Here is a 26,850-nt window from a genome sequence, read left to right as displayed (position 1 = left end):
TGAAGGAAGGAGGAAAAAAAGGGGGATTTACTGGTCACTAGTAGGACTAGTCAATGAAGCAAATTAAGTAGGACGTGTCCTATTCCTGTGAATATCAAACTGGGGGGAAATTGCCCTTGTAATGCATAACATAGCTGAGATCTCTGTTATGGCCTAATTAAAATATGTCAGATTTACAAATGAATTCCAATTCAGATGTCTCCCTCTGCAATCTTGTGGTAAAATGCTTTTGTAGAAGAATGGTGACTTTGAAATCCATTATTGAATGTCCAGAGAGATTAAAGTTTTCCCCTACAGGTTTATATATATTCCAATTCCTGATGTCAGATTTATGTCCATTCATCCCTGGTCACAGAAGCTGTGTCTACACGTGCACGCTACTTCGAAGTAGTGGCACTAACTTCGAAATAGCGCCCGTCACGGCTATACGCGTCGGGCGCTATTTCGAAGTTAACTTCGATGTTAGGCGGCGAGACGTCGAAGTCGCTAACCTCATGAGGGGATCGGAATAGCGCCCTACTTCGACGTTCAACGTCGAAGTAGGGACCGTGTAGACGATCCGCGTCCCGCAACGTCGAAATTGCCGGGTCCTCCATGGCGGCCATCAGCTGGGGGGTTGAGAGATGCTCTCTCTCCAGCCCCTGCGGGGCTCTATGGTCACCGTGGGCAGCAGCCCTTAGCCCAGGGCTTCTGGCTGCTGCTGCGACAGCTGGGGATCCATGCTGCAGGCACAGGGTCTGCAACCAGTTGTCAGCTCTGTGGATCTTGTGTTGTTTAGTGCAACTGTGTCTGGGAGGGGCCCTTTAAGGGAGCGGCTTGCTGTTGAGTCCGCCCTGTGACCCTGTCTGCAGCTGTGCCTGGCACCCTTATTTTGATGTGTGCTACTTTGGCGTGTAGACGTACCCTCGCAGCGCCTATTTCGATGTGGTGCCGCGCAACGTCGAAGTTGAACATCGACGTTGCCAGCCCTGGAGGACGTGTAGACGTTATTCATCGAAATAAGCTATTTCGATGTTGGCGTCACGTGTAGACGTAGCCAGAGACTGTTAGGTTTATACAATGTACGTGACAGAAGGGCACTGCTGAACATCATAACGTATATCACATTAGCAGATATGCAGGTTTATGAGCCCCTGATGGTCCAGCAGCTATGTAAATATGTGGACAGAGCTGGCAACAGGGTTTGTTGCAGGGATAGTGGTACCTTAATTTTCATGAAAGACCACCCTAGGGTTACACTCACATGTATTATATTAAATGCTACTATTGGATAAAAGGGAAAGGGGGGAACTAGCTTTCAAGCACGCACCCACACATACTCATACCCTCCTGCACTCATACACTTCAACAGGTGAACTCACACGGATGGAAAGTAGCAGAGGGCCGACTGAGGAAGCCAAGGCATAGCATAGTCCAGTGTGTCTGGCTGCACTCATGGATCCAGAGTGGTGAGCTGACTGTATGATGCCCTTGGGAGCTTGTTCTCTTGCCTGCTTAATAGTCAGGAGCAGTCAGTGCCATCCATCCTGGGCCGCCTCCTGCCTCCCCAGCCAGACGAGACTAACTCCTGCAGAGTGGCCAGGGCAAAAAGAACTCTAGCTTTGCATCCATCTTTTTATGTTTCAGTTCAATAGCTCTTGTCCTGTCCCACTTCCCCAAGACACTGTATGACCATGAGTTGTCAGCTAACAGCAGATGGCACTTTGATCTTCTCTTGATGGGATGGGTACTTGTGTATGAGCCCCTGATGGTCTGAGTGACGTGTTTAGGTCCTGTGATGATGTTGCTTGTACAGATATGTTGACAGAGCTGGCAACGGGGTTTGCTGCAGGGTTAGGTTCTTAGATTAGTGTTTCTGTGGTGTGGTGTTTTGTTGCTGGTATTTTCTTGAGGTTGGGCAGCTGTCTGTAGGAGAGGACTGACTTTTTCACCCAAGGCCTGTAAGGCTGCGTCTACACGTGCACGCTACTTCGAAGTAGCGGCAGTAACTTCGAAATAGCGCCCGTCACGTCTACACGTGTTGGGCGCTATTTCGAAGTTGAAATCGACGTTAGGCGGCGAGACGTCGAAGTCGCTAACCCCATGAGCGGATGGGAATAGCGCCCTACTTCGACGTTCAACATCGAAGTAGGGACGTGTAGACGATCCGCGTCCCGCAACATCGAAATAGCGGGGTCCTCCATGGCGGCCATCAGCTGGGGGGTTGAGAGATACTCTCTCTCCAGCCCTTGCGGGGCTCTGTGGTCACCGTGGGCAGCAGCCCTTAGCCCAGGGCTTCTGGCTGCTGCTGCTGCAGCTGGGGGTCCGTGCTGCATATACAGGGTCTGCAAGTAGTTGTTGGCTCTGTGTATCTTGCACTGTTTAATGAAAGTGTGTCTGGGAGGGGCCCTTTAAGGGAGCGGCTTGCTGTTGAGTCCGCCCCGTGACCCTGTCTGCAGCTGTGCCTGGCTCCCTTATTTCGATGTGTGCTACTTTGGCGTGTAGACGTTCCCTCGCTGCGCCTATTTCGATGTTGGGCTGAGCAACGTCGAAGTTGAACATCGACGTTGCCGGCCCTGGAGGACGTGTAGACGTTATTCATCGAAATAGACTATTTCGATGTCGCAACATCGAAATAAGCTATTTCGATGTTGGGTGCACGTGTAGACGTAGCCTAAGAGTGAGGGATCATGTTGCAGTACAGGTTGTGGACTGCCTATGATGTGCTGAAGGGGTTTAAAACTTAATTACCCTGCTGGGGAAGTAAAGAAACAGATTGACAGAGCCAGATGAATATCCAGAAGTCACCTATTTCACTTTCCCAACAAGTAACAGAATATGATTTGTCATCACTATCGCCCCCATCTTTCCCTCCCCTTCCTTCCTTTGACTGCCCCCGTCCTGGCTATATAAACCCTGAGTTCTACTGTCTGCTCCAGTCATCTGAAGAGGTGGGTTTTACCCATGAAAGCTCATCACCCAAGACATTCATTAGTCTATAAGGTGCTACAGGACTGCTTGTTACCTCCATTAATGATATCAGAATCTAGCATTGCCACTGAGTTTGTGACGTCAGCAACATGAGGCACTTTGGTCCTATTTGCAAAAGCACTTAGGGAGCTTTACAGCTGAGGGCCTCAAACATGCAAAAGATTTTTTTATTACTAATTACTGTGCTGCCACCACTGAGTACTGTCTCACTTTCTACACTCCATGAGAGCGCCGAACAGAAAATAATAGACTCAGGCCAAATCATAAATCTTTCCCAGTTGGATGCATGGATGCCATGGCTCACTTTTAAAAAAAATCATTATATTTAAAGGGGTTAAATGTGGTGTACTGACCCCTCACTGTAGTCTTATTTGGGAATTTGGTCAGGGATTAGCATGCATTATCAGTCAGAAAACTTCATTCTTTAGAAATTCTGCTAACAATAACAACACAGCCCTCATCACCAGGTGACGACTGATTAGCTGTGTAAGGGCTTTCATGCCAAATCCTCAGGATTAGGTGCTTTCTCTTTCTTGGTAAATTGAATCACACAAGTATGCCCTACTGTGTGCCATAATGTGGCTCACAGCCAAGGAATACTTAAGGTTACTATAATTAATTGCCTTGGTGACATGGATATGCTACTGTATTGGGGCTTGGCTGAAACTTGATTATGTGGCAGTGGGACTTGGACAGTCCAAATGTTAATAAATGTGCATCGAAATTATATACGCAACATTGATGATTGTTCACACATTAAGGACTTAGAAACTTGGAGGAATAAAAATGATAGATACAAATAGACGTGAGTTAAGCAAGAGAGTCTTTTGACTACACGTGGCTGTAGTTGGTGTGTATGATTTAGGCTTGCTTATATAACATTCAGCTTGAAAGTTTTTTCCATCTTTTTTTGACATCTGAAAAACTAAAACTACTTACTTAATCCAGATAAAGTTCTCAGAAGCTTAGCACTGAAAAGATGAAAGATGTAAATGGTGAAAAATAGTCTGTTTCTCTGAAAATAGTGCAAGTATAGTTAGTGCAATTTATACACAAGTAATCTCACTGTGTTGTCAGTTTGGAAACCTTTTGCAAGATTTGGCCCCAAGGCAAACCCGAGATTTAAAAGCATTTCTGAGTCTGCCAAAACCAAGATAAGAGCACATATTTCTGAACTTACTGGCTATTCTTAATAAAGATCGCAGTATTCGGAAACTAGCCAAACCTTATGAGAATCCAAGGTTGCGTTTAACTCTTTCACAATACCTAAGTGATATGATCTATCTATTTACCATTAGTTTCCATCTAAAAATTTACACATTCCTTGAACTCTGTTTACAGTTAAAAAAATACTGCAGGTTCTTCTAGTTAGTAAAAACTCTTCTAAAGCTCAAAAGTGTTAATAAAGTTATTATAGAACAATTGCAGTATTGCATTTATAATAAGTTGCAGAGCAAATTTTGAACCATCAAATGTGTTCAATCATTGAATCAGATTCATTTTTAATTGAGAATATCCCTGAGCATGGCATTTATATTGTAGTTTCTCTATAAATAAAGCACATTCCTTATAAGTACCAGTAATCCCAAAATTGATAAGAATGTATCTGTCATTTTGACAACTTCATAAACACGTTCCGTTGTAATCTGAAGAGTTTAGACATAGTTGTTTATTTGAAGTACAATTGCCCTTACATAAAGTTTCATTTATAAATGATTTTAAAATGTTAATATGATTACTAGAAGTCATAAGCATGTTGCAGGCAAGAGCAGTATGTGCTATATGTAGCTATAGAGACCAAAGTGGAAGGCATAGTACTGGGTTAAAACAACTTATTGTTAAGTTTGGCTCTATAGCAATCTGTATCAATTGATTATCATTTATAAACTCTTTATAAACAGAACTTTAGTCAAACCTTACAAATAATAAATCAAGATGTTTAGAACTAGGGAAATAAACTAGAATGATGTCAATGTCAGAAAAGCAACAAATTGATGGGATCACACCAGTAAGCGGGAGTTTGAGGAGAAGAAACAGCCTCAGATAGATGCTTCTCTGAATCAAGCTCAGGACAGTGATTGCCCTTGATTACTGGGCTCTCTCAACACAAAACCTACCTACATATTTCTAGTTATGGGCTCAAACTAGTTACAGCCTAATTGCTGATAATAAAGATTAAGCTGTGCATTCAGATGTGTAGTTTGACTGAAAGAGGCTGTGCTGAGATAATACCGGAAAAAGTTCTCTCTTATCTGATTCAGTATTTCAGGAAGCATACAGCATTCATCTAGAAACACATATTGCAGTTAATGTTGCTAAACAGCATAGTTCCCTGTTCACACATGCACATTCTTGGCTAAATTTTACCACACTGGGGCTATGTCTACACTAGCCCCAAACTTCGAAATGGCCATGTAAATGGCCATATCAAAGTTTACTAATGAAGCGCTGAAATACATATTCAGCGCCTCATTAGCATGCAGGCGGCCGCGGCACTTCGAAATTGATGCGGCTCGTCCCAACGGGGCTCCTTTCCAAAAGGACTGCCCCTACTTTGAAGTCCTCTTATTCCTGTGAGCAGATGGGAATAAGGGGACTTCGAAGTAGGCGGGGTCCTTTCGAAAAGGAGCCCCGTCGGGATGAGCCGCGCGGTGGCAAGCCGCGTCAATTTCGAAGTGCCACATCCGCCTGCATGCTAATGAGGCACTGAATATGTATTTCAGCGCTTCATTAGTAAACTTCAAAATGGCCATTTACATGGCCATTTCGAAGTTTGGGGCTAGTGTAGACACGGCCTGAGTCTGCCAAAAAAGAGAGAAAATGGGGGGGGGTTAATTAATTTCATCCTTTAAATGCAGTACTGTACTTGATTTTCAAAGATTATGTCTGTATAAAGATTGTGAATACCTTAATTGTTAGTTAAATTACCCTAAATTTCTTACGGTTCCTTTATGGTGCATCAGATAGGATGGATGACTGGGATAGGAAGGATGTGTGTCAAATATGTAACAATTTTTGGAGGTATGGTACCTTTGAAAGATGATGATGCTTCCAGAGATTCTGTGGGAAGAAACACCTCAGTGTTTTTGGTCAACAGAAAGTTGCAGAATTCTTATTTCTGTAGCAATCTTATCATGTAAGGGGTGTGGTATTATGTTTCTACTTACACCTTTCCTGAGGCCCCCTCTTCCCCCCCCCCGCCCCTGAGTAAAAAGAAATCGGGAAGTCTGTTAAGGGAGTCTCTGTTGCCTGAGTCAAATTCTTGCTCATGATGTGTGCTGGCTCCAAAGAGCTACCACGTTACTTTAGCTCATGAGCCTCTTCATTTTTGATTCACCATTTTAATGGAATTTATCCTCCTTGCTTTTTAATTATTTATGACAATGAGTTATTATCCTCATTGCTCTTCAAAACATTTGTGATGGTAAAGGCTCCTGATCTATCTTTTTTTTTCAGAATTTCTGGTAGAATTTAGTTTATTAATAACTTACTGCTCTATAGAAAGCAAATTATTTCTTGATAATCACCCAGGCATCAAACCATGTACACAAAAATATCTCCAAAGATAGCATTAATCCTTAAGCTGTCACACCTGACAAACATAAATATGGTTGAATGACTCCAACAACGCATTAATCAAAATTCAAAACATTGTCACAGATTCCCTTTTCCTTTGAAGTATAATGCCCTTACAAAATTGTGAATTAGGTCTTCACTTCATTATGAATATTTCACTGAGCAAAGGGTTTAGAGGATTAGATACAGAGGCAGATATATTCACATGGATTTCATGCTAATTCAATTTAAGCGGGCCATAAATATCTGTAATGGCTAAGGACATGTTTGAAGTACTGAGAGAGGTGAAAGTGGGCTGCCCTGGGCTGGTACAGCATATAGGTAAGAAGCAGCCATCAATACCGGCCCAAACACAGCTGACCTTAAAGTGGCAGCAATGTAATGTCACTGCCCCTTTTGCTCCCCCGCACCCCACTTGGCAGCCCTGTTAGTAAGGTCCAGTGTTCATGCACTCTCATCCTTTCCACCCATTTGCAGAATTATTTTTAAGTGCGCCAGGGCATGTGTGAATGTGCGCACCCTGGCGGAAGCCAAAAGACAGCTGTGAACGCTCTGCTAATCAACCGGGCACCCTTTGGATCTCTCCTGAGTGGCTGCACAAATGCTCAGCTTTCAGGAAACATTGGTAGGGCCTGACAGCGTGCCAGACCCTCCTAGCAAGGTCACTGACAGGAGCAGCAAAAGGGGCAGCTGCCCTGGGGTTCAGCCATTTAAAAGGGCCCGGAGCTCGTAGCTGTTGCTAATGCAGTGTCAGCCACTGAAGCCCCAGCCCCTTCAAATGGCTGCTGGAGCCCTGGGGCTCCTGAACACTTCTGCGGCAGTGGCCGTGAGGGGCTGGGTGGAGGGGTCTGGTCCCCATCCCTGCCCCTGTTGCCCAAGGCATCGCCCCTTCTGGGGCCCAGAGCGCTCCACCCCATGCACCTTGCCCAGATGCTGGTGTATTGGTTTGTCCCAGGACTGACTTTCACTCCCGAGTAGTGGCCAAGATTTTCAAAATGGGGTGTTTAACATTAGAGTCTAAAATACTTACAAAGTGCTCTAATTTTTAAAAAATTGGAGCATCCCATTCAGGCAACTTATTTAGTAGCATAAATAATGATTTAGGAGCCAACTTTAGGCCTGCAGGGTATAATTGTTAAAAATGCCCAAGTCCTGTTTTCAAGAGGCACATAGGAGCCTAAACGTAATTGAAAATCTATGGAACTTAGGCTCTTAAATCACTTTAGGCACTTCTGAAAAAATGTTACCTCTAGTTCTGAAAATTTTAGCCACTGTGTACATCAACATTATGCAGCAATGGATGTGAAGGAGAGAGGGAGAGTACATAAGTAAATGCACTTCAAAATGAAAGCTGTCCAAAATACAGATTTAGAAGCAGAACTGACAGGGTGCCTGTCGTTAAAGTTAGCTAGACCTGACCGTTATAAATCCCTGTTTTAAGTTGCTCAGGAATTTGCCAAACAGGTTGACATTTCCCATGCTTGTTTCTGCTTTGGTTGAATTTTAAACTTTCAGTAAAGGTTTAGCACAGATCAGTCAGCCATTTCTGATACTGTATTTGCGTGAAAAGAAGTTTTTTTTGAAAATGTAAAAAAAAAAACAAACCAAAAAACAAAACCAGTTATTGCTTTTAAAAGCTCTGTGCTTTGAAAAGGGAACCTGAAACTTTCAAGGAGATAATTATGGGGTCAGGTAAGTGCCAAGCTCCCCACTGCAGTGAAGACATGCCCCCAGGGCAAGGCAGCTGGATGTTGTGTCTCAGACTGTAGCTCAGAATCTCGAGCCTGCGGAGCCAGGTGGGTCTGAGAGTGCAGGCCACAAGTTCTACACTGCTATTTTTAGTACACTTGCTTGAGCCCTGCCAGTGCAAGCCAGTCTACTCAGGTTGGAAGGCTGGCTCTCGGTAGAAGGGCATATATATCTGTAGGCTCCCATGCGCTGGGGCAGCCTGCTGGATGGGGTCCTTCAGATTCAAGTCTCACAGAGTATGTCTACACTGTGGACAAAATACCTGCAGCACTGCAATGGCTGGTCCTCGTCAGGTGAGAGCTGGAGCTATAAAATTGTTGCATGGACCTTTGGGCTGGGGTGGTGTCTGAAATGAGACCTCGTGAGCAGGCAGAGGCCAAGACTTTCGCACTGCAGTTGTATAGCCCTGCAGCACAAGCCTGTGTCAAATTACTTGGGTGCTGAAACTCAGTCATGCATTTTTTTTATTGCATTGTAAATATTCCCCTAGGGTCCTTGGCCCTGGAGCAGCCCATCAGGCAGTCTGCTTTGGAATATACAATTCCAGAATTCCTGTCTCCTCCGAATCCCAGAAGCCCAGGGAGTGCCAACAGATAGAAAACCCAACTGGCACAGTTTCCTACCTGGCAGGCTGAGAGGGCCTTAAGCACCTCAGGGAGCTTCAGGTATATTTAGTAAAGGGCAGAAGAAAATGTTCCCGTAATATTTTTAAAGAAAATTTTGGAATTCCCATTCCATGGGAAAGTTTATAATTTAATTGTTTGCTCTATTTCAGAACAGTGATTTTTGGAACGTGGTTTGTTTTGTTTTGTTTTATTTTAAGGGGATGAGAGGAGGAAAGCATAGTTACATTTTTGGATTTTCTGTAGGACAGGAATTCTAGTTTCCAGTCAGTGTTTGTGACTGTATTGCAACAGTATGTGATGTGATTCCAGAGTATGTGTATTTCCTAAAATGCTTGGAGTATTTCTAGATGAAAATTACAGTGGTATAGAAGAGAACCAACAGAATTTTGTGGAATGATAATATCTGAAGAACAAGTATAAAACTCCAGCATGGATTAAAAGTCTAGGAGAAGTCCTGGCAAAAGTACAAATTATGTTTGGGCATGGTTCTTTCAAATTTTCACTTAATTTTGGAACTAGTGTGGTTAATCCTTTACTAACTCATTTCAGTAGCCTCAAAAAGTAAACTAAAAATATTGCTTTACCTGTATCACGTAAGTATCATATGCTGTTGATTAAAATTTTCCTATCTGCAGTGCACATATGGTTAAGTTTTAGTCATAGGATTATTAACGATATGCTAACAGACGTAACCATCCTTTAAGATAGTAAGTCACCTTGTTTTGTTCAGAACTGCCTTGGCAATTAATTCAGTTTAGTGAGTCTGGGTCTAAGGTTATGTCTACACTAAACCTTCTCTTGACATAGTTTCTGCCACTTGCAAGGACTAGAGTAGTTAAGCTGATGGGACAGTTGCATGTCAAAGCTCCTGTATAACTGAAGGAAATAAAGGAAATCCCTTCATAAAGAATATCCGGATGTTCACTTCTACTTAAACATGAACAGGCAGAACTATCAGAGAGGTAGCCGCGTTAGTCTGTAGCTTTGAGAACAACAAGAAGTCTTGTGGCACCTTATAGACTAACAGATATTTTGGAGCATAAGCTTTCGTGGGCAAAGACCCGCTTCCTCAGATGCACCTGATGAAGCGGGTCTTTGCCCACAAAGGCAGAACTATAATACAATTGATTATTTGTGGACTGATACTGCAGCGCTGAAGTCAGTGGGACATTTTTTCACTGGTTTAATTGAGAGTGGGAGAAGACCCACAGTGCGATTTAAAATATGTGAAAATAATCAGGTAGAGGACACCATGAAATTAACATGGGCAATGTCACTCTGAATAAGGTGTGACATACAGATTCTTCAATACACTTGTTAGTGTCATTTGCATTGTGGAATATAGTCACAGATTGCAAAAAGGGGGAAGATTGCAGTTTAACTTGACCGACAGGCAAAGTTACCAGCCATGCTACCGTGACAGCTACTCACTGCAGAACCTGCTGTGGTTTGCCGGAGGTGAAGACTTCAGCTGCCAGGTCTGATCAAGCCTGTAGGAGCCTGGGGCCAGGGGAGCTGTTTAAGAAATTCAGAGGGAAAATTTGGCTTGCTTGGGATCTCAGTCCCTGTTGCTTCTGCACTGGTGTGCCATGAGAACTGTCCAAGTGTGCTGTGGAATTTTGTCAACTTCCGCTTGCTTTGGCTCTTTGCAGAGCCGATGTCGGGGGGTGTGTGGAACTGGCAAACCCATGCTAGCTGGAGCTCAAGCAGCAAGGCTGCCTGAGTCCCAGCTCGGGTGGGGTTCATCCATTTCACCTCCATCGTGACTCTTCGCAGAGCCGCCGTGAAGGGAAATGCTGACCCTGTATGACCCTGTTCATGATGAAAGGCAGCTGAAATGCTGCTTCCTGGCCTGCATAAGCTGATGTGGAGCCTGTCCCCACTCCCTGCTGCAGAAATGGGGAAGAATGGAGGGAGCTGTTGGAGTTTGGACGCATTTTAAATGCTGCGTCCTTGCTCCAGCGGGCTGGCAGGGAGGGGAGCCTGCTTTCAGTGGTTGCTTGCTTACTCAACATCCCTAGCAGGGCATTGAGCAAATTTTGAAAACGTGTCTGTGCTCGCGGATGTGAAACATTAATGCATTTGATCCTCGTTTAGCTGTTGTATGCACTACTGTGGTCCAAACCTCTCTAGTAAAACCATAGCCGTATTAAATATAAGTAAATGTGATGTTTATCAGCAGTTGATTCAACTGAAAAAGTGGGTGTGCTCTGGAATTGTTGGTCTCATTGAAGTGTGCTGTGTTATGAAAAAGGTTGGGACCCAATGCTGCTTCTCACCAAAGAAAGGCTGTATTCAATACCTCCATGTTAAATGAAGTGTGAGATTGTACTTTATTCAAAATAGTAGTGTCATCAGATTTAGTAGAAGGCAAAAAAGTACTTCTCTTTGTTACACTGCCAGCTGAGAGGCATCACAAGGAGGAGATCGGGACACAAAACCAAAACTGTTTGTTATTTTGCTCTTCTGTTTTGGTGCTACGAGACCACATTAAATGACTGTTTTTAAAGAGGAACAATGACAATTGAACCCATGTGTATGAAGGGACAGTTTGACCTAACATGTAATAAATTATGAGAGAAAATTGAGATTTATGTGTGTGTGTTAATATGAAGAAGAATGGTGTAAACTTTATGTAAGTATTGGGGAGAGTAATCATAGTCTTTTGGTAACAGAGAGAAAGCCGTGTTAGTCTATATACTATCAAAAAAAAAAAGCAGTAAAGTAGCAGTTTAAAGACTAACAAAATAATTCTGTCCCACGAAAGCTCACTACTAATAAATTATTTTGTTAGTCCTTAAAGTGCTACTTTACTGCTTTTTTGTTTTCATAGTCTTTTGGTTTCTGGGTTTTCATTTTGTTCTTATTAAGTCACATATTTAAAGCTAGTGTCACCTAAAGTACCAGAACATCTCTCCAGACCTCTCCCACCTCTCTGAAACAGACAAAACTAACAGACTCCACCCCCCACACCCTACAACACATACACAAGCATACTGGGACACTCAGAAGTCCTCTGTGAAGATGAGCATCGTGATTTCTGGTAATGAGATACACTGTCTGACTTTCTCTTAATTCTAATGCAGCATTTTGCAAATGAAATAAAGAATATAATGGATTGTATCCATCCTAGATGCTGCATCAGCTGGCTTCCCTTAGTAAGGGAAGTAGACAGAAGAAGAAGACTTAAAAAAAAAGTGTTAAAAAATTTAAAAACTATTTTTGCAGTGCTGCTAAAACATGGACAGTGAGATGAACTGAGTAAAACACTTAAATCCTGATTGTGCACCATTAAAATCTGTGGCAGCTTTTCACTGATGTCAGTGAGGACAGAATCAAGCTCATACGCATTGGTGATTACTGCTGTTTGCATGTTCCAATAAATGTGTATTTCTGTGATGCTAATTGTCAGTTGGATAAGATGGGGTGCTAAGAGAAACAGCATGGTCCTGTAATTAAGACACTGGTCTCCAGAGGTGTGGGTTGAATTCCTGACTCTACAACTGATGTCCTGTGTGCCTTTGGGCAGGTCACAATCTCTTTGATCTTCAATTCTCCATCTGTAAAATGGGGATAATAAATGCTGTGTTCCACCCTTTGCCTATATTTTTATTTAAGATCTTTGGGGGCGGGGCTGTCTCTTACTTCTGTGTTTGTTTAGAACCTAGCACAACGAGGCCCTTGCCTTGGTTGGGGCTCTTGGTCTGCACTGTGATATGTAAAAATTAGCGGTGGAAGATTAACTAAAAACACCCACCCTCAGTAGGGCCAACATCTGGCTGTGGTGGAAGCCAGAACAACCCAACAGACTGCTCTGCTCTGCTGCATTCCCATCCCACTGAGCTCTGCTTCTATATGGCAGTGGGAAGAGGAGTGCCCTGGGTCCCAGGGGCCTGGAGCTCTGCTTCCAGTTGCAGCAGTGAAGTGGCTTGTCTGCATACTTGGCTCAGTCTAATTCTTGACCTTCCCCCAAACCATCTTATGGACAGGACAGCTCTGCCCCTAAGCAGAAAGGCACAAGTTTTCCAAGACGGGTGATAGCCAGTGCTGTCTAGTGGTGGTGCACATTTTGACTTGCCTCGATGCACACAAAAAATTTGTTCTGCACGTGGAGGGAAAAGATTAGCAGGAATATTGGTGATGGGGGTTGTGATATCCAAACTATCCCAGATATAACTGTGACGTTCCTATAATAAATAGGTAATGTGTGTTTGGTATGACTTAAGTATTTGTTAAAGAGTTGAGTTCATCAAAATTGATTGCAATTCTTTATCTTTATGATCACGTTGTCTTACATTTAATAACCTTTCTCTGATAGAGTCTGGATTTCCTGAAGCTAAATACTAAGGCAAAATAGATCAGGCACTCTGGGTCATACTGCCCAAGGGGTTGATAAGAAAACAGAGGTTCTCCCAAATTCAAGATGCCGGCTTATTAGCAAACTGCCTGCATAATAAAAAAAATACAAGTAGAAACCAGATGTGGAGGTGAACGGCCTGAGGGTCCTACATATTTCAAAGAGGGGCATTGTAATTATATCATAGCACTATAGACAAGTCAAAGAATAGCTACAGCATCCGATTACAGTAACTGAAATGGTGATGAAAGGATTAACAATCTTAAATTTAACACTATTCTTATCTAATCTTCTCTGTTAAGTAACAACTCAGTCATTTAGATTTCAAAATCACTATTGGTTTCTCTGAGGATTTTTATTGATTTTTCTGATTTTAGTTTTATTGAACTCAGTTGAAAATGAAAATTATGTATTATTCCTTCCCCCCCACCCCTCCACTCTCTGATTTGCTCACCTTGATTATCTTTTTCTGATTCGTCCTCCTTGCTTACTCTTTTTGGTTCTCTGTGCCTTAAATATTGAGTCTGTTCTGGTCTGGCTATGGTCTGAAGAAGTGGGTCTGTCCCACGAAAGCTCACCTAATAAACTATTTTGCTAGTCTTTAAAGTGCTACTTGACTGCTTTTTGTTTTGTTGGTGTGCATATTGCTTTATAAGGCAAATTCCCTATCCCTGAAGAGTTTATTATCTAAACTGAATCAAGGTTTAAAAAAAAACACAGAGAGAAGAAACTCAGCTTGAAAGCAAAGTCCCTGCCTGTTTAAGCATCTAGTCAATCCCAGAAGATGGAGGAGATGGGGGAGAGAGAGAGAGAAAGAGAGTGAGAGTGTATGTGTGTGTGTGTGTGTGTGTGTTTCAGATTTGATGTTATCTAAACTGAAGGACTGAACTGTGAGATGGGTGCACAGGATGTATCGTTAGTGGTGGAAGGCAAGAAGAAAAGTGAGAATTTAGAAGGGATTTGATGGAGGAGGGCAAGGATGCGCTGCAAAATCTAAGAGGGAGGCTGTTCCAGGTATGGAAAACAGATGAAAAATAACATGGAGTTACCAGGGGGAGCAGGAGATTAAGGGTTCTGCCAGGCATAGTTGGTGCAAGGAACAAGTGTGTGTAGCAGGACAGCAGGAGCCATGATCCCATGGGAGTCCTGGGTAACAGTGTGCCAAGTCTTAAAAGTGAGATGAGGCTATGAATTTGGTCAGAATCAGAAAAGTGGGAAGTGTTGGAGATGGAAAGGCAGACAGGAGGCTGGAGAAAAGTTACTGCAGTTAGAGACAATGAGATCATGGAGCAGACTTCAAGCAGTAGGGTCAAGTAGAAAGGTGGATTTTGCAGGTGATAAGAAGTGGTTGGATTTGTTGGGAATCCAGTTGGGAAGGAAAGCAGTCAGAGGGAAATTACTTCAGTCTTGAGGGCATGAGTTATCTGCTCTAAATCTGAAGAAGTAGGTCTTACCCAGGAAAGCTCATCACTGTTAGTCTTTAAGGAACTACTTGGTTTTGTGCATGTGTGTGTGTGTGTTAACAGAAATACCAGTAAATAGCAAACTTAGGGAGCTTTGTGCTCAAAGTCTGTAGTGATATAAAGTTTCTTTAGGATAAGTGAGACACAGAACTGTTGTTATGCTTGTTGTTAATCTAAACCCTTGAAGCTGGAGGGAAGGTGGTAGAGAGGAGGCATACAATGATACAAGATGCCAAAGGATAAGGAAACTATGCCGTTTGGGAGATTGGGAGGGTATTGAGCGAAAGAGACTGTTTGGGGATCATGATGTGATTACAGTGTTCTCATAAATTGGGCATCCCAAAGAAAATTTGGGCATAGAATGCTGTCTCTTGGGCCATGTCTAAACTTACAAAAAACTTCGAAACGCCAGTGCTAATGGCCAAATTGAAGAATACAAATGAGGCACTGAAATAAATATTCAGTGCCTCATTAGCATATCACCGGCCACGGCACTTCAAAAGTGCTGCATTTCGCTCAACCATGGCTTGTCTACACAGGGGTCCTTTTCGAAAGGACCCTGCAAACATTGAAAACCCCTTATTCCTATCAGTTATTAGTGTGGCCATTTCCAAGTTTTTCGTAAGTGTAGACGTAGCCTTGGTGAGAGAGAAACCTTAACTTTAATTGGCAAGTATGTCCACATATCATACATGCAGTGATAGCACAGCAGAAGTGGTGAAGACAAGGATATGAGGGAAGGAATGCTACACAGGCCAACATATACCTGAAGCTATGAAATCTATGCCCCTTTGAAATCAATGGTAATACTCACATTGACTGAATCAGGCCAGCAAGGGAGCCAAGAAACTTGCTGGACTCCTGGGCAAGGTATGTAGGGCACAGCTCTACAGTCCTGGAAGGGGCAAGGCCTCAAGTGAAAGGGGTGGGTCTAGGGATAGCCAGGTCTCAGCATGGCAAGGAGTGCTCTGCGGCCTCCCCCCCCCCAGTACTTAGCATCATCTGGAGTGTGTCCCCTGGTGCTGCTGTGGCAATTTAAATGTCCTGCAGCTTTGGTCACTAGTGCTGTCCCAGTAACAGCAGCCGCCGTAGCTGGGAACCCCAGGGCTCTTTTCAATCTCCAGGCCCTGGAGTCGTTACTGCTTTGCCTCCCCTCCCATGTGTCAGTGGGCCTGGAAGTCAGGACGTCAGCCAGAGTGTTTAAGCTTCTCAACTTGGAAATTATCCCAGATAGCTCTGCCCTGTAAAAATAAAAAACAGTGTATGGGTTTGGCAGGTTGAGGTTAGGTACTAACGGGGATCATTGGGGTGCAGCTGTTTCCTTACAAATATCAGAGAGATGCACAGGATACAACCAGGGAAATTCAGCAGCGAATGTAGTATTTAAATGTGTGTGCCCCTCATCAGGTCCGCATGTGGGTGCTAGTGTTGCCAATTTTGGTTGGACATATTCTTCGAGGCTTCATCACATGATGTAATCTTTAATTCCTGGGGACTCCAAGGTAATCCTGGAGGGGTGCAACCTTACAAGGGTGAGAATGGCAATACTCAGGGCTATGCAAATTGACTTGCACAGGGGTTAATATAACCTAAGATTATATTGAGCTATCTGTTTAACTCTGATTTGCGTGTTTCTGTATTTCAGGAAGGGGAGGTGGGAGCTGCAGCCCACCCTATATTGACATACATTCACATTATTTTTCATATGTAGAATAGCTGCAGTCTAGTCTTGGAGGACTAGCCTTATTAGTCTGTTTCTCCAGTTTGTCCATATCATTTTAAATTTAACCCTGTCCTCCAAAGCAACTCCTCCCAGCTTGGTATCATCTATAAACCATATAAGCATATTTTCTGTGTCACTGTCTTAACTGTTAGGGCGTGTCTACACTAGGAACTAACTTCAAAGTTAACTTCAAAGTAGGAAGCCCAACTTCGAAGTCCTTACTCCATTCCAGGTGCTTCATTACTCTGGGAATGGAGTAGTGCCCTACTTCGAAGTTAAACTAGTAAGCAACTTCAAAGTTATTTTTGTAGTGTAGACACAGCCTTAATGATTCAAGTTAGGTGACAGAGTCCTGCTCTTCTTACCTTCCTTGGATTCCATACTCATGGCCAAATGGCAGGAACCTTACAAGGTCACCAGGTGGGTGGGACCTGTGGACTAATAGGTGTGGCTACCAGGAAGGCATGAATGGCCAGGGAGGGCCTGCTCGTTTCCTTTTTCTTTTCACAGTCAGAACTGGGACTTCTGTTTGAAGGGTTGGTCACGATGGATGCCAAGCTAAGTGCTGAGCAGCAGGAACAGCTGCAGCAGGTCTTGCAGGACTTTCCAGAAGTTGTCTCTATCCTCCCTGGGTGGACAGAAGTCCATATGGCCCTTTTGGCTCAGTATGGTGGCTGTCAACCCATCCTGAGGAAAAGATAGGTTCACTGGGAAATAGATACATGCAGAAGCTGGGGGAAGACTCAAGGAAGAAATGGTGTCGCCCATTGTCCTGGTCTAGAAGCTGGGTAGGAATACCCACTTTTCTATAAAGTTTTGGGGAGTTAAAGCCAGCTCAAGTTTTGATGTGCACCCCGTGCCTGGAGTGGAAGAGCTACTAGAGAGGCTAGCAAGGACAATATGTGCGTCCCCACTCAATCTGACAAATGGATATTTGCCAGATGCCCCTTCCGCCAAATTTTTGAGCAAAGATGGCCTTCTGCATACCATTCAGCTTGTTTCCATTAGTAATGATGCTTTTCATACTGTGCAGCACCACTGCCACTGTGCAGCAGCTAATGAATTCCGTCCTGCAGCCCCACAACCCGTATACAGCTGCATAGATTGATGACTTTTGTGAGATATAGCGTGGACTGGAATGACCACCCCTGGCACATCACCAATGTTATAGGGTCCCTAAAAGGGGCAGGGCTTACGGCGAACCCAGCCAAATGTCACCTTGGCCAATGGGAGGTGATGTACCTGGGGTACACGGTGTGCAAGGGAAACTGAGCTTCCCTGATGAATAAGGTGCAAACCTTAAAGAACTGATCTGCCTCCAAAACAAAAAGGTAGGTGAGGCAATTACTAGGACTGGTGAGCTACTGCTCCCATTTCATACCAGATTTCACAGCACTAGCAGCCCTTCTGTCAGACCTGACCAAGAATTCGCAGCCCCAGAAGTTCCAGTAGTCCGAGAGATTGCGAGGTGGCCTTCAGGACACCAAAGGAATAACTAGCCTAGGTGCTGGTTTTAGCCCACCCTGATTTTACAAGGTGCTTCATCCTACAAGTGGAAACATTGGAGACCAGTCTTAGGACTCTCCTCTGACGAGAAGTGGATGGGGATGGGGCAGCGAAGGAGGCAGTTGCCCCAACATTTCAATAGGGCCCAGAGCTCTGGCTGTTGTTTTGACAGCAGCAACAGCCAGAGCTTTGGGTCCCTTGAAGTGCCATGACAACGCTGCTCTGGCTGTGCATGGCATTGGGAGGCGGGGCGGGCAGCACTGCAGTGCTGGGCAGTGCTGGAGGAGAGCTCTCTTTGGCCCCACCCCTTTTGCTCTTGGCCTGCCCCTTCCTGGGTGTGGAGCTGGGGTCCCCCTTGCACCTGACTCCAAAGCCCCTGGCAGCTCTCAGCACCACTGGGGAACACTCAGTCCTATACTTGAGCAGGAAACTATTCCCCAGGGAAAGTCGATATTCAGCCATCTCAAAAGAGGCACTGGCCATGCAACTTATCGGGGAGGCCCTGAGCTGTTACTTGCTGGGGAGCATCTTTGAACAAGTTACAGACCACACAGCCCTCCTCTGTCTTAACAGGTGAAAGACCCCAGTCTCTGAATCATGCATTGGTACCTTTCCCTGTAGCCGTACAATTTCCAGGTCTTCCATCAGCTGGGTAAAGTGCTCACACTGACTTCTTTTCAAGACAGGATCGGGATGAAGGAGGACACAAGACAGCTGCCCTCTGGAGGGGCAGGGTGTGTGTGATGGGGTGAACTGGCCCTGCACTGGAGCAGAATGGGTGCAGGCAGAACTTCAGGCTGCAGCAGCCCATGCTCCCTGAGGCAGCCGGATGTGTTCTAATGGCTGCCCCAGAGCAAAAGGGGGCAGCCCAGCTCCGTAAAGTGGACTCGCGGGAGGAGGGAGGTGCTGATTCAGCACCTGCTGTGGAACAGCCTGCATGTGGGACCACAGGAGTCAGAAACTCTGAAGTCCAGACAAGCACCCGGGCAACCTCCAAGGCCCTAGGGAGATTACAGCTGATATCTGAAGAGTTCCAAGATCCCAGAGACACTAGAACAGCAGGAGGTAGAGGGATAGCTGAATAGCCCTTGGGCCTATAAGGCCACATTGCAGGCTTTTCAGCAGCTGTGTTGTACGTGTTTGTGCGTGTGGGAGGAAAAGAATCAATTGTTCCATGTTTTGCTTGTTATCAAAAGGAAAAAATGGAAACTCTTGAGGAGCAAATGTTACTGATTATTGTACACTAGGAGTTCTTCCTGCACGTTTGTCCAATGTATCATTTTACAGTTAATTTTTTTCACACATCATAAAACCCTAAAGCAGAACAGCAGGGAAGCTTATCCAGAAATCAGACTTAGAGAGGGCTTGGCTTTACCTATATTACCTGTAAGGAGGTCTGTCCAAGCAGATCCTCCAGCAATATTTGGTGCAGAAAAGGAGTTTTGTGTGTGTTTGCTGTTTAATTTTATTTCTGTTTTGCAATTTATTGCAGGGCACTGCTTTTTATTATGTATACAAGTCTAAAACAGATTAAAATAAATACTGAAGGACAATACGATTTACCACATTCCGCGTATTTTTACCATAGCCACTCTTAACAAAAAGCACCATGCTTCAATTTTCTCTACATAAGTCTTGTGTGTGTGTGTGTGTGTGTGTGTGTGTGTGTATATACAGTATTCATTGCTTGGCCCATTATTAGTCATAAAGCAGCAAAATAATTTACAGGAACTACCATACTGTACACTCCACATTTGTTCTTTCCCCCCATCAGCTGCTTCTGAAATTAAACTTCATTTTTTTCTGTCTTCTACCAAGCACTTACCGGAATGAATCAGAAGAGACAGTGGAGGGGAAATGTAACGGCATTTGGCTGCAATAGCCATAATACACAGAAGTTCTGTATCAACAATCTTAGACATGGTTGCATGTGCAATCTGCCTTTTAGAGTTAATGGATTAACTAGAGAGGCGAGCCTAAAACTATTAAATAGGAAAACCAGTCCTTGCAATCTGAAGGTTACTAATAAAAAAACAAACAAAGTGGGTTAAATATTAGATTATATTGATTGGATTTCAAAATGGCAAATTCACGTGATTGAGATGGAAGATAATTTCCACACGAATGTCATGAAGCACTATTAAAACACTTAGTATCATACAAGAAGAGGAATTCCAGAAATATTGTTTTTCTACACAGCCCTTGCCACCACAAGTCAGTTTTACAAGTTGCAGGATGCTGGCCAAGAAAACTTAAAAAAAATATTAGGGGTAAAGGATGCTTTAAAAGATGTGTATTTATGAAATATGGCAAGCAAAAAGAATGTGGTGAAAAGTTTGCTATTTTACTACATGCTGAAGATATTAGTCAGTATTTAAACAGTACAGAGCTGTAATGTCATCGCTGCAATAGAAAAAAGGTGCTGACAGCATACATAAGCAAACGTTTATCTTTACCATCAGATCTTAAGCCAATGTGTTCTTAGGGAACTGCTATAAGAATTCTGTTGGAATTCCATAAAGACTGTTCTGCTATATGCTTTGAAACAAAACCCCTGAGATCTAAAAGGAATACATCTAAAGTAATCCACTCAAACCATATATTTCCTACCAAATCAAATGCCACTGTAACATGTCAGCTGTCAAAATCAAGTGTTTGAAAAGGGGATTCTGTACCAAATTCCTGATGTCTATCAGTTAGCTTTGGATTTATATATCTTTGACCTACTTTAAACTTCTAAGTAGTAATAATACAAAAGCTGCATGATATGTTTAATATGAAGAATAACATAGTTCATGGGAGCAAATTCTATGTAATAATGACTGAAACAGAGTGGAAAGTTCCGTCTTGATGTTCTGTTCTATGTATCCATCTCTTTGCATGTTCTCCAGTAAAATCTGAATCTTGCTTTATTTAAATGAATCAATGTCTAATGTTTTATTTTTAGAAAAATAGTTAACAGAGGTTGGGCTAATGGAGGAAGAAAATATTGCTAAGTGTGGAGTGTTCAGTGTTTCTTCCATTATTAGTGTTTTCCTAAATATACTGAAAATAGGTCCCAGTCAAAATATTAACAGGAAATAATCATTGCAGGTATATAGCCCTTTTTTAATATGTTTCTAGACCAACATTCTGTAAATTTACTTGCTAATCCAATATATTCACAAACTGGTGGGATAGTCTGCACTACTTTCTACAAAAATATTCTTTAATGGTATGCTAAAAATATTCTAACAATTGTATTCTGAAGAATGGCTTCTAATCTTCTGTAAATGAAGGATGGCTGCTATTTTGTCTACAGCTAATCTGGAACCATTTGATTTCATTGTATTCACTGTACTTCATAGTGTATTTTTTTTTGTCACAGGTGTCGTTCGTCAGGTGAAGCCCATTGTTGGACCTTTCCATGCCATTTTGAAACTGGAGATGAAGTATGTGATGGGAAGGGTTGCTTCTCATCATAATGTTGTGAACGTGCACATCTTTGTGTCTGAATATTGGTTTTAGTACACCTTCTAACATCTGAAACAAGCAAGCCACTCCAGACTAAATCATTACCACAAACTATTATGTTATATGCCTTTTTGTACAACTGAATAGTGTTTTGTTTTTGTTTTTTAATATTTGGATTATAGTGTAATTAAGACACTTACTGAGCTATGTTCACTAGATGTAGGATGGAGCAAAATAAATTAACCTGATTTAATTACGTTTATAAATAAGTACAGTATCAAACTGCTCATTTGCTTAGTGAATTTTCAATTTTTTCTAAATATTCAAGCAGATCTTAAATATGGTTCCTTTACTTGATAACCAGCACTGTAAAGGACCTGGGCAAAATGGACTAGCCACAGACCATTATAATGAAAATATGGTCCCATTGGAATGAAAGTTCAAAAAGTAGTGAGCCATTTTGCCTCAAATTTGTGGTGCCCAATTTGAGATATCTGAAAAAGCCTAATTTTCAAAAATGCCAAAATACCCACCCTCCAAAAATCAGGCCCCTTTAAATTAATTAAATTGGGGTACCTAAAATCCATTGTCACTTTTGAAAATCTTGGCCTTAAGATTTTTAAAAGCTGTTTGGCTACAGTTACAAGAGGAATTGCAAAAGTAAGTAAAGATAGCAAGAGGAACAAGTCTTTGCATACATCAGAATAAAATGCTTAAGATTTCATATATCTTATTTGACTATAAAACAAAGCATGTTGGATCCAATTTAAGAAAAACCTCTGACTGGAATTAACCTATTACAAAAATTAAAGCATATTGCCTACACACCAAACCAAAATATACTGACCAATACATTGGAATTCTAGATAAACACCTCTGGACTGCTAGAAAGTAAAGCAAAGTACATTTTTTTAAAACTTTGTAAAGAAACATGTATATTTAGCTATAGACTTTTCTGAGCATCAGACCAAAGCATATGCAATAATGAAACTCTCTTAAATAAATGAATATTGAATGTATTTTCTGGGCATCCAAGTAATGAAAATAATGTACCTTTTTATTAAAAAAGTGAAAATAAACAGCTCCATGTTTATTTATTGTTTGTCACTGAGAGTCTTCAAGAAAAAAGTTTTAGTGGTGAAAAATTCATGTATCTTCTTTTTCCTGCTTATCTGAGAAATACACACATGACCAGTTCACCCACCCATTATTAACCAGAAAAACTTGTCTTTTAACTAGCATATAGATTCTTTAGACATCCATCAACTTCAATGGGCTTTGCATAATCTACCTCAGGCACAAACAGGGAATATAAATTTTGACTAAAGAATACTTGATTGGTGGTATTAAATTACACCTTAATTTCTAAACATTCCCTAGATTACCGTACATAATTTAGCTTTCAAGATGCCATTATAAAACAGCAATAATCTAAAACATGTATAGTGTTCTCAAGGGTTATCTAGGCAATACTTGTTATGCCCTCAAATAGTTCACATATTTAGATAGAAAGATGTTGGTGAAGCAAGTAGTTTCAGAGCAGGTGGCTTTGATCATCCAGCAAACTGAAGGAGATATTTGGATAACCCCAAATTACCAGGTACGCAATGATTAGCTATTTTAAATTCTTCTTTTTGGGGCAAAAGTACATTATTATATTGACTTAATGGTGTCCAAGGAAATAAAGATGAAAAGAATCCATTAGGTCATCCCATTCTCCTCCTTGCAAATGCAGGAACAATAAGTAACATCAGTACTGTATCAAATACCAGAAAAACTGGTTCCATCTAATTTTTCTAGGTTGTAGTTTGTGATCTCTCATTTCTCCTATGCTTAGTTGTGTCAGAAAGAACTTTGGGACAATAAAAAATATAAATTTTAGGCTCAAAGTAGCGAACAAACTCATTTGCAGCCATCCCCTTTACTCTTACTCCTCCCCTGCACTCCTATCCAGCCTACTTTTTTGATAAAATTTTGAAAATGAGGCTGGCAAAAGGCATTACTACTATTTCCTGGAAAACTATTTTTATAGTTCATGCAAATAATCTGATAATTGTAACCAGCTTTGTGAATAGCCCAGAAGTCATATGATAATACTTACTCAGTAGTGATTTTATGTTTCATATCCAATGAAGATAATGATTACTCAGTGCAATAGTCATGTGACATTCCTTAATTTCTAGTATGCCAGTAGAGTAAATTAGATAATTTAATAATGATAGGAAAGGATAGATATTCATCTAATCCAAGGCTGTCACTTTCAAACTTACAACCATTACAAAAAGCATAAACCAGATAAAACAACTTGTAGTATTTATCTGTGAATGATAATAATTAGTGTAGCCCAGTGGGAAAAATATACCTCTCCTCAAATTCTTGCTCATGTCCATTGATGCTTTCCACATCCACCAGTGCCAGATTTTCCCTCAGCAAATCCATACAGGAAAGGGTCCAGTGCCTTATGGAATGGTGGGTACATGCCCATGCTATAGAGAGCACTGCCTGACTCCCTTCACCCTCAGTTCGTTTTTGCTGACAGAAAGTGATTGGAACTGCAGTGTTACTGCTCTCACTGTTGCATCTACTTATCTGTTATACACCTTTCCCCCATTTCTTCTCATCAACAAAGTCCTGCAGAAGATCAAGCAGAACAAGACTTGGGTCATTCTTATTGTGCTGGCATGGCCCCTTCTACATTGGTTCAGGATCCTCATGAGCCGTGGCCTTTGCTGGGCCAATCAGGCCTACTGTCCCAGAATCTTGGTCATCTGTGCCACCCTCACCTCATGTAGCTCATCACAGTGTGCCTGCTGCATGGTTGAATTTGGAGGAGCAATCCTGCCCTGAGGCAGTGCAGCGAGTCCTCCTGTAAGTTAAAAGCCAACAACCAGACAGACAAAGCAGACTAGATTCATGGTGTGGACTGTACAGAAAGGGGTTTCCCTGGCTGAGCTCCCTATACAAACTGTCTTAGATTACCTTTGCTATCTGAAGCATCAGGGCCTACCACATGCCTCAGTGAAGGTTCCCTTGGCAGCAATCTTGGCGGTCTGTCTGCCCATTCAAGACCAGTCTGTGTTTTCGCATGACATGATGATCAGGTTCTTGAAAGGTCTTGAGACGCTTTTCCCACAGGTTGGAGTTCCCATCCCCCAATGAGAACTTTACCTGGTTCTCTCCAGGCATACAGGATCACCCTTCAAGCCCATGACTTTGTGCTCTCTTTTACACCTATCTTGGAAGGTAGCCTTCCTGGTGGAAATCACATTGGCCAGGAGAGTCTGCGAGCTGCATGCCTTAACTTTACTTCAGAGCCACTATATACTGTCTTCTATAAGGACAAGGTGCAACTCTGACCTCACCAGCCTTCCTTCCCAAGGTGGTCTCTTCCTTCCACGTGAGGCAAGACTTCCCATCCCAGTGTTCTGTGCTAAACTGCATAAAACCAATGAGCAAAGATGCTTCTATGCCCTGGACATCAGGACAGTGTTTGCCTTTTATCTAGATTGGATGAGGCCCTTTCATAGGTTGTCCCAGCTCTTCAATGTGTATGCCAAGAAGATAAAGTAGCTCCCAGTAGTCGCACAGAGGATCTCAAACTGTATAACTTGTGCTATGAGTTAGCAGTTATCCGGCTGCCACCACTGGACAGAGCATTCAACCAGAGCACATGCTTCTTTGACAGCCTTTCTGGCTCACATTCTGATCCACGCCATCTGCAAGGCTACAACATGGTCCTCAGTGCATACATTCCAGACCTACAATGCCATCGCACAGCAGGCTTTTGATGATTTGAGGTTCAGCAGAGCTGTGTTGCAGTTGGCATGTCCTTAAACCCCAATCTCCCACCAGAGATACTGCTGGGGGTCATCAGCCCTGAACGGACTGCTTCATGCCAGCACTCAAAGAAGAAAAAACAGTTACTTGTCTCCATCAGTGGTGTTCTTTGAGATCCCTCCACTCACTGTTGAAGTTTCTGGCAAGCCAGAACTGAAGGTGGAGGGGTTCTGGCAGTGCCTATATAGGGTAGCATATGCCCGCTACTCCAGGGGGTGCTGGGGCCAGTCCCCTATGGGTACTTTTGAGGGAAAAACCTTCCAGCACCGGTGACTGGTGAATATACACACCTACACTGAATGGGCATATGCAACACATCTCCAAGAACTCCAGTTACAGAAACAGTGACTGCTTTTCACGCATTTGTCCTGTCACAAGTTGGTTCAGATACATCGTTGAAATATGTGGTGTATTTTTCTACTCAGACACCCTTTCTGCCTGAGTGTTTAGCACAGGGTCTTTTATTCACATTAACAAGGGTACTCATATGCAAATGAGCACATTTTTCTGAAAATCACAGTTGCACGCTTCTATTGGTTGTTATAGGTTTTTTGTTCTGTTTTGTTTTTTGTTTACAATTGTCATCGGCACAGGGAAGAGAATCAGTATCACACAGTAAATAATTTGATTCCCCCTTATGAAAAAGAACAACCAAAATGTTGACAGACTGTCCACACCCCGTGAGGCAATGCTGGCAGCCAGGAATCAGTGGTGTATAGGTACATCCTAGCTTTGCACACTGTGCTATAGGAACTACTCCCAAGATATTCATCTACATGGGGAATCCACTCAGGGTCAGTTAAGCTGTGATTAGTGACTGTCTGCACTATTGGAGAAATGGAAGTGTGGCTGGAGGAGGCCAAGAGTCAGTCCTGGGTTCAAAGTGTTGGGTGGCGGGATGATTATGCAAATGCCCAACACCTAGAGAAAATCTTCATTGGTTTGTAGATAACTGCATTTTTTTTTAATCCTCCATTTAAAAAAAGCCATAAGCTTACCGAGAGAACGTGTAATTTATTAGCAGATATATAATATTAAAGAGCTCCAAAGCCAAAGAAAATATCTAAAAGAAAAACATGTTTCCTGATAGCGCTCATAACAGTCCATTCCACAGATGCCAGCTGGATATGTCTGTGCTGTGATGACACAAGTCATTTCCCAATTTGCAGAGAAATACTATGTGGTATTCCATGATCGTTTCAATAAGTAATTCTATATGATAACTCTTGGAAACAATAGATAATTGGCTGTAATGTTTTAATATGTTTGTGGTGGGGTGGCTGCCCCACACAAGTAGCAGAAAGGGAAAGCAGCCCCTCTGGAGGCTGCACAGGACTTTAGCCAGTGAGAAGAGGGCTAGTAGAGCCAGCCAATGGGAAGAAGGCTTGCTGCAGCAGCCAGTCAAGGCCAGGGAGGGCCATTTAAAAAGAGCTGCTCAGCAGAGCAGAGGGAGTCTCTCCTGGAGTGCAAGAGACAAAGACTGGCGGTCAGGAGGGGAACCTCAGATGGGTTGGGGTAGAGGATTACCAGACAGTCTGAAGCCTTGATCTAGGGGTAAAGAAGGTGCTGGGGCTGTGGGGAAGTGGCCCA

The 26,850-nt window shown here is 42.7% G+C and overlaps 1 protein-coding gene across 1 annotated transcript in view; it reads left to right on the top strand.

Moving 5' to 3' along the window:
* The window catches only part of FBLN1 (fibulin 1), a 152,054-nt gene extending 129,552 nt beyond the window's left edge, over window positions 1–22,502 (top strand). The window contains exon 17 of the mRNA XM_075003473.1: window positions 21,338–22,502. Within this exon, the coding sequence (XP_074859574.1) occupies window positions 21,338–21,477 (140 nt within the window). The 3' untranslated portion in view covers window positions 21,478–22,502. The remainder of the gene's footprint in view (window positions 1–21,337) is intronic.
* The last annotated feature ends 4,348 nt before the right edge of the window (window positions 22,503–26,850 follow it).

Source organism: Carettochelys insculpta, chromosome 1 (assembly GCF_033958435.1).
Source record: "Carettochelys insculpta isolate YL-2023 chromosome 1, ASM3395843v1, whole genome shotgun sequence".
NCBI classification, from domain to species: Eukaryota; Metazoa; Chordata; order Testudines; family Carettochelyidae; genus Carettochelys; species Carettochelys insculpta.
Note: the sequence above shows the minus strand (reverse complement) of the source record. Positions and strands in the feature narration are given on the sequence as shown.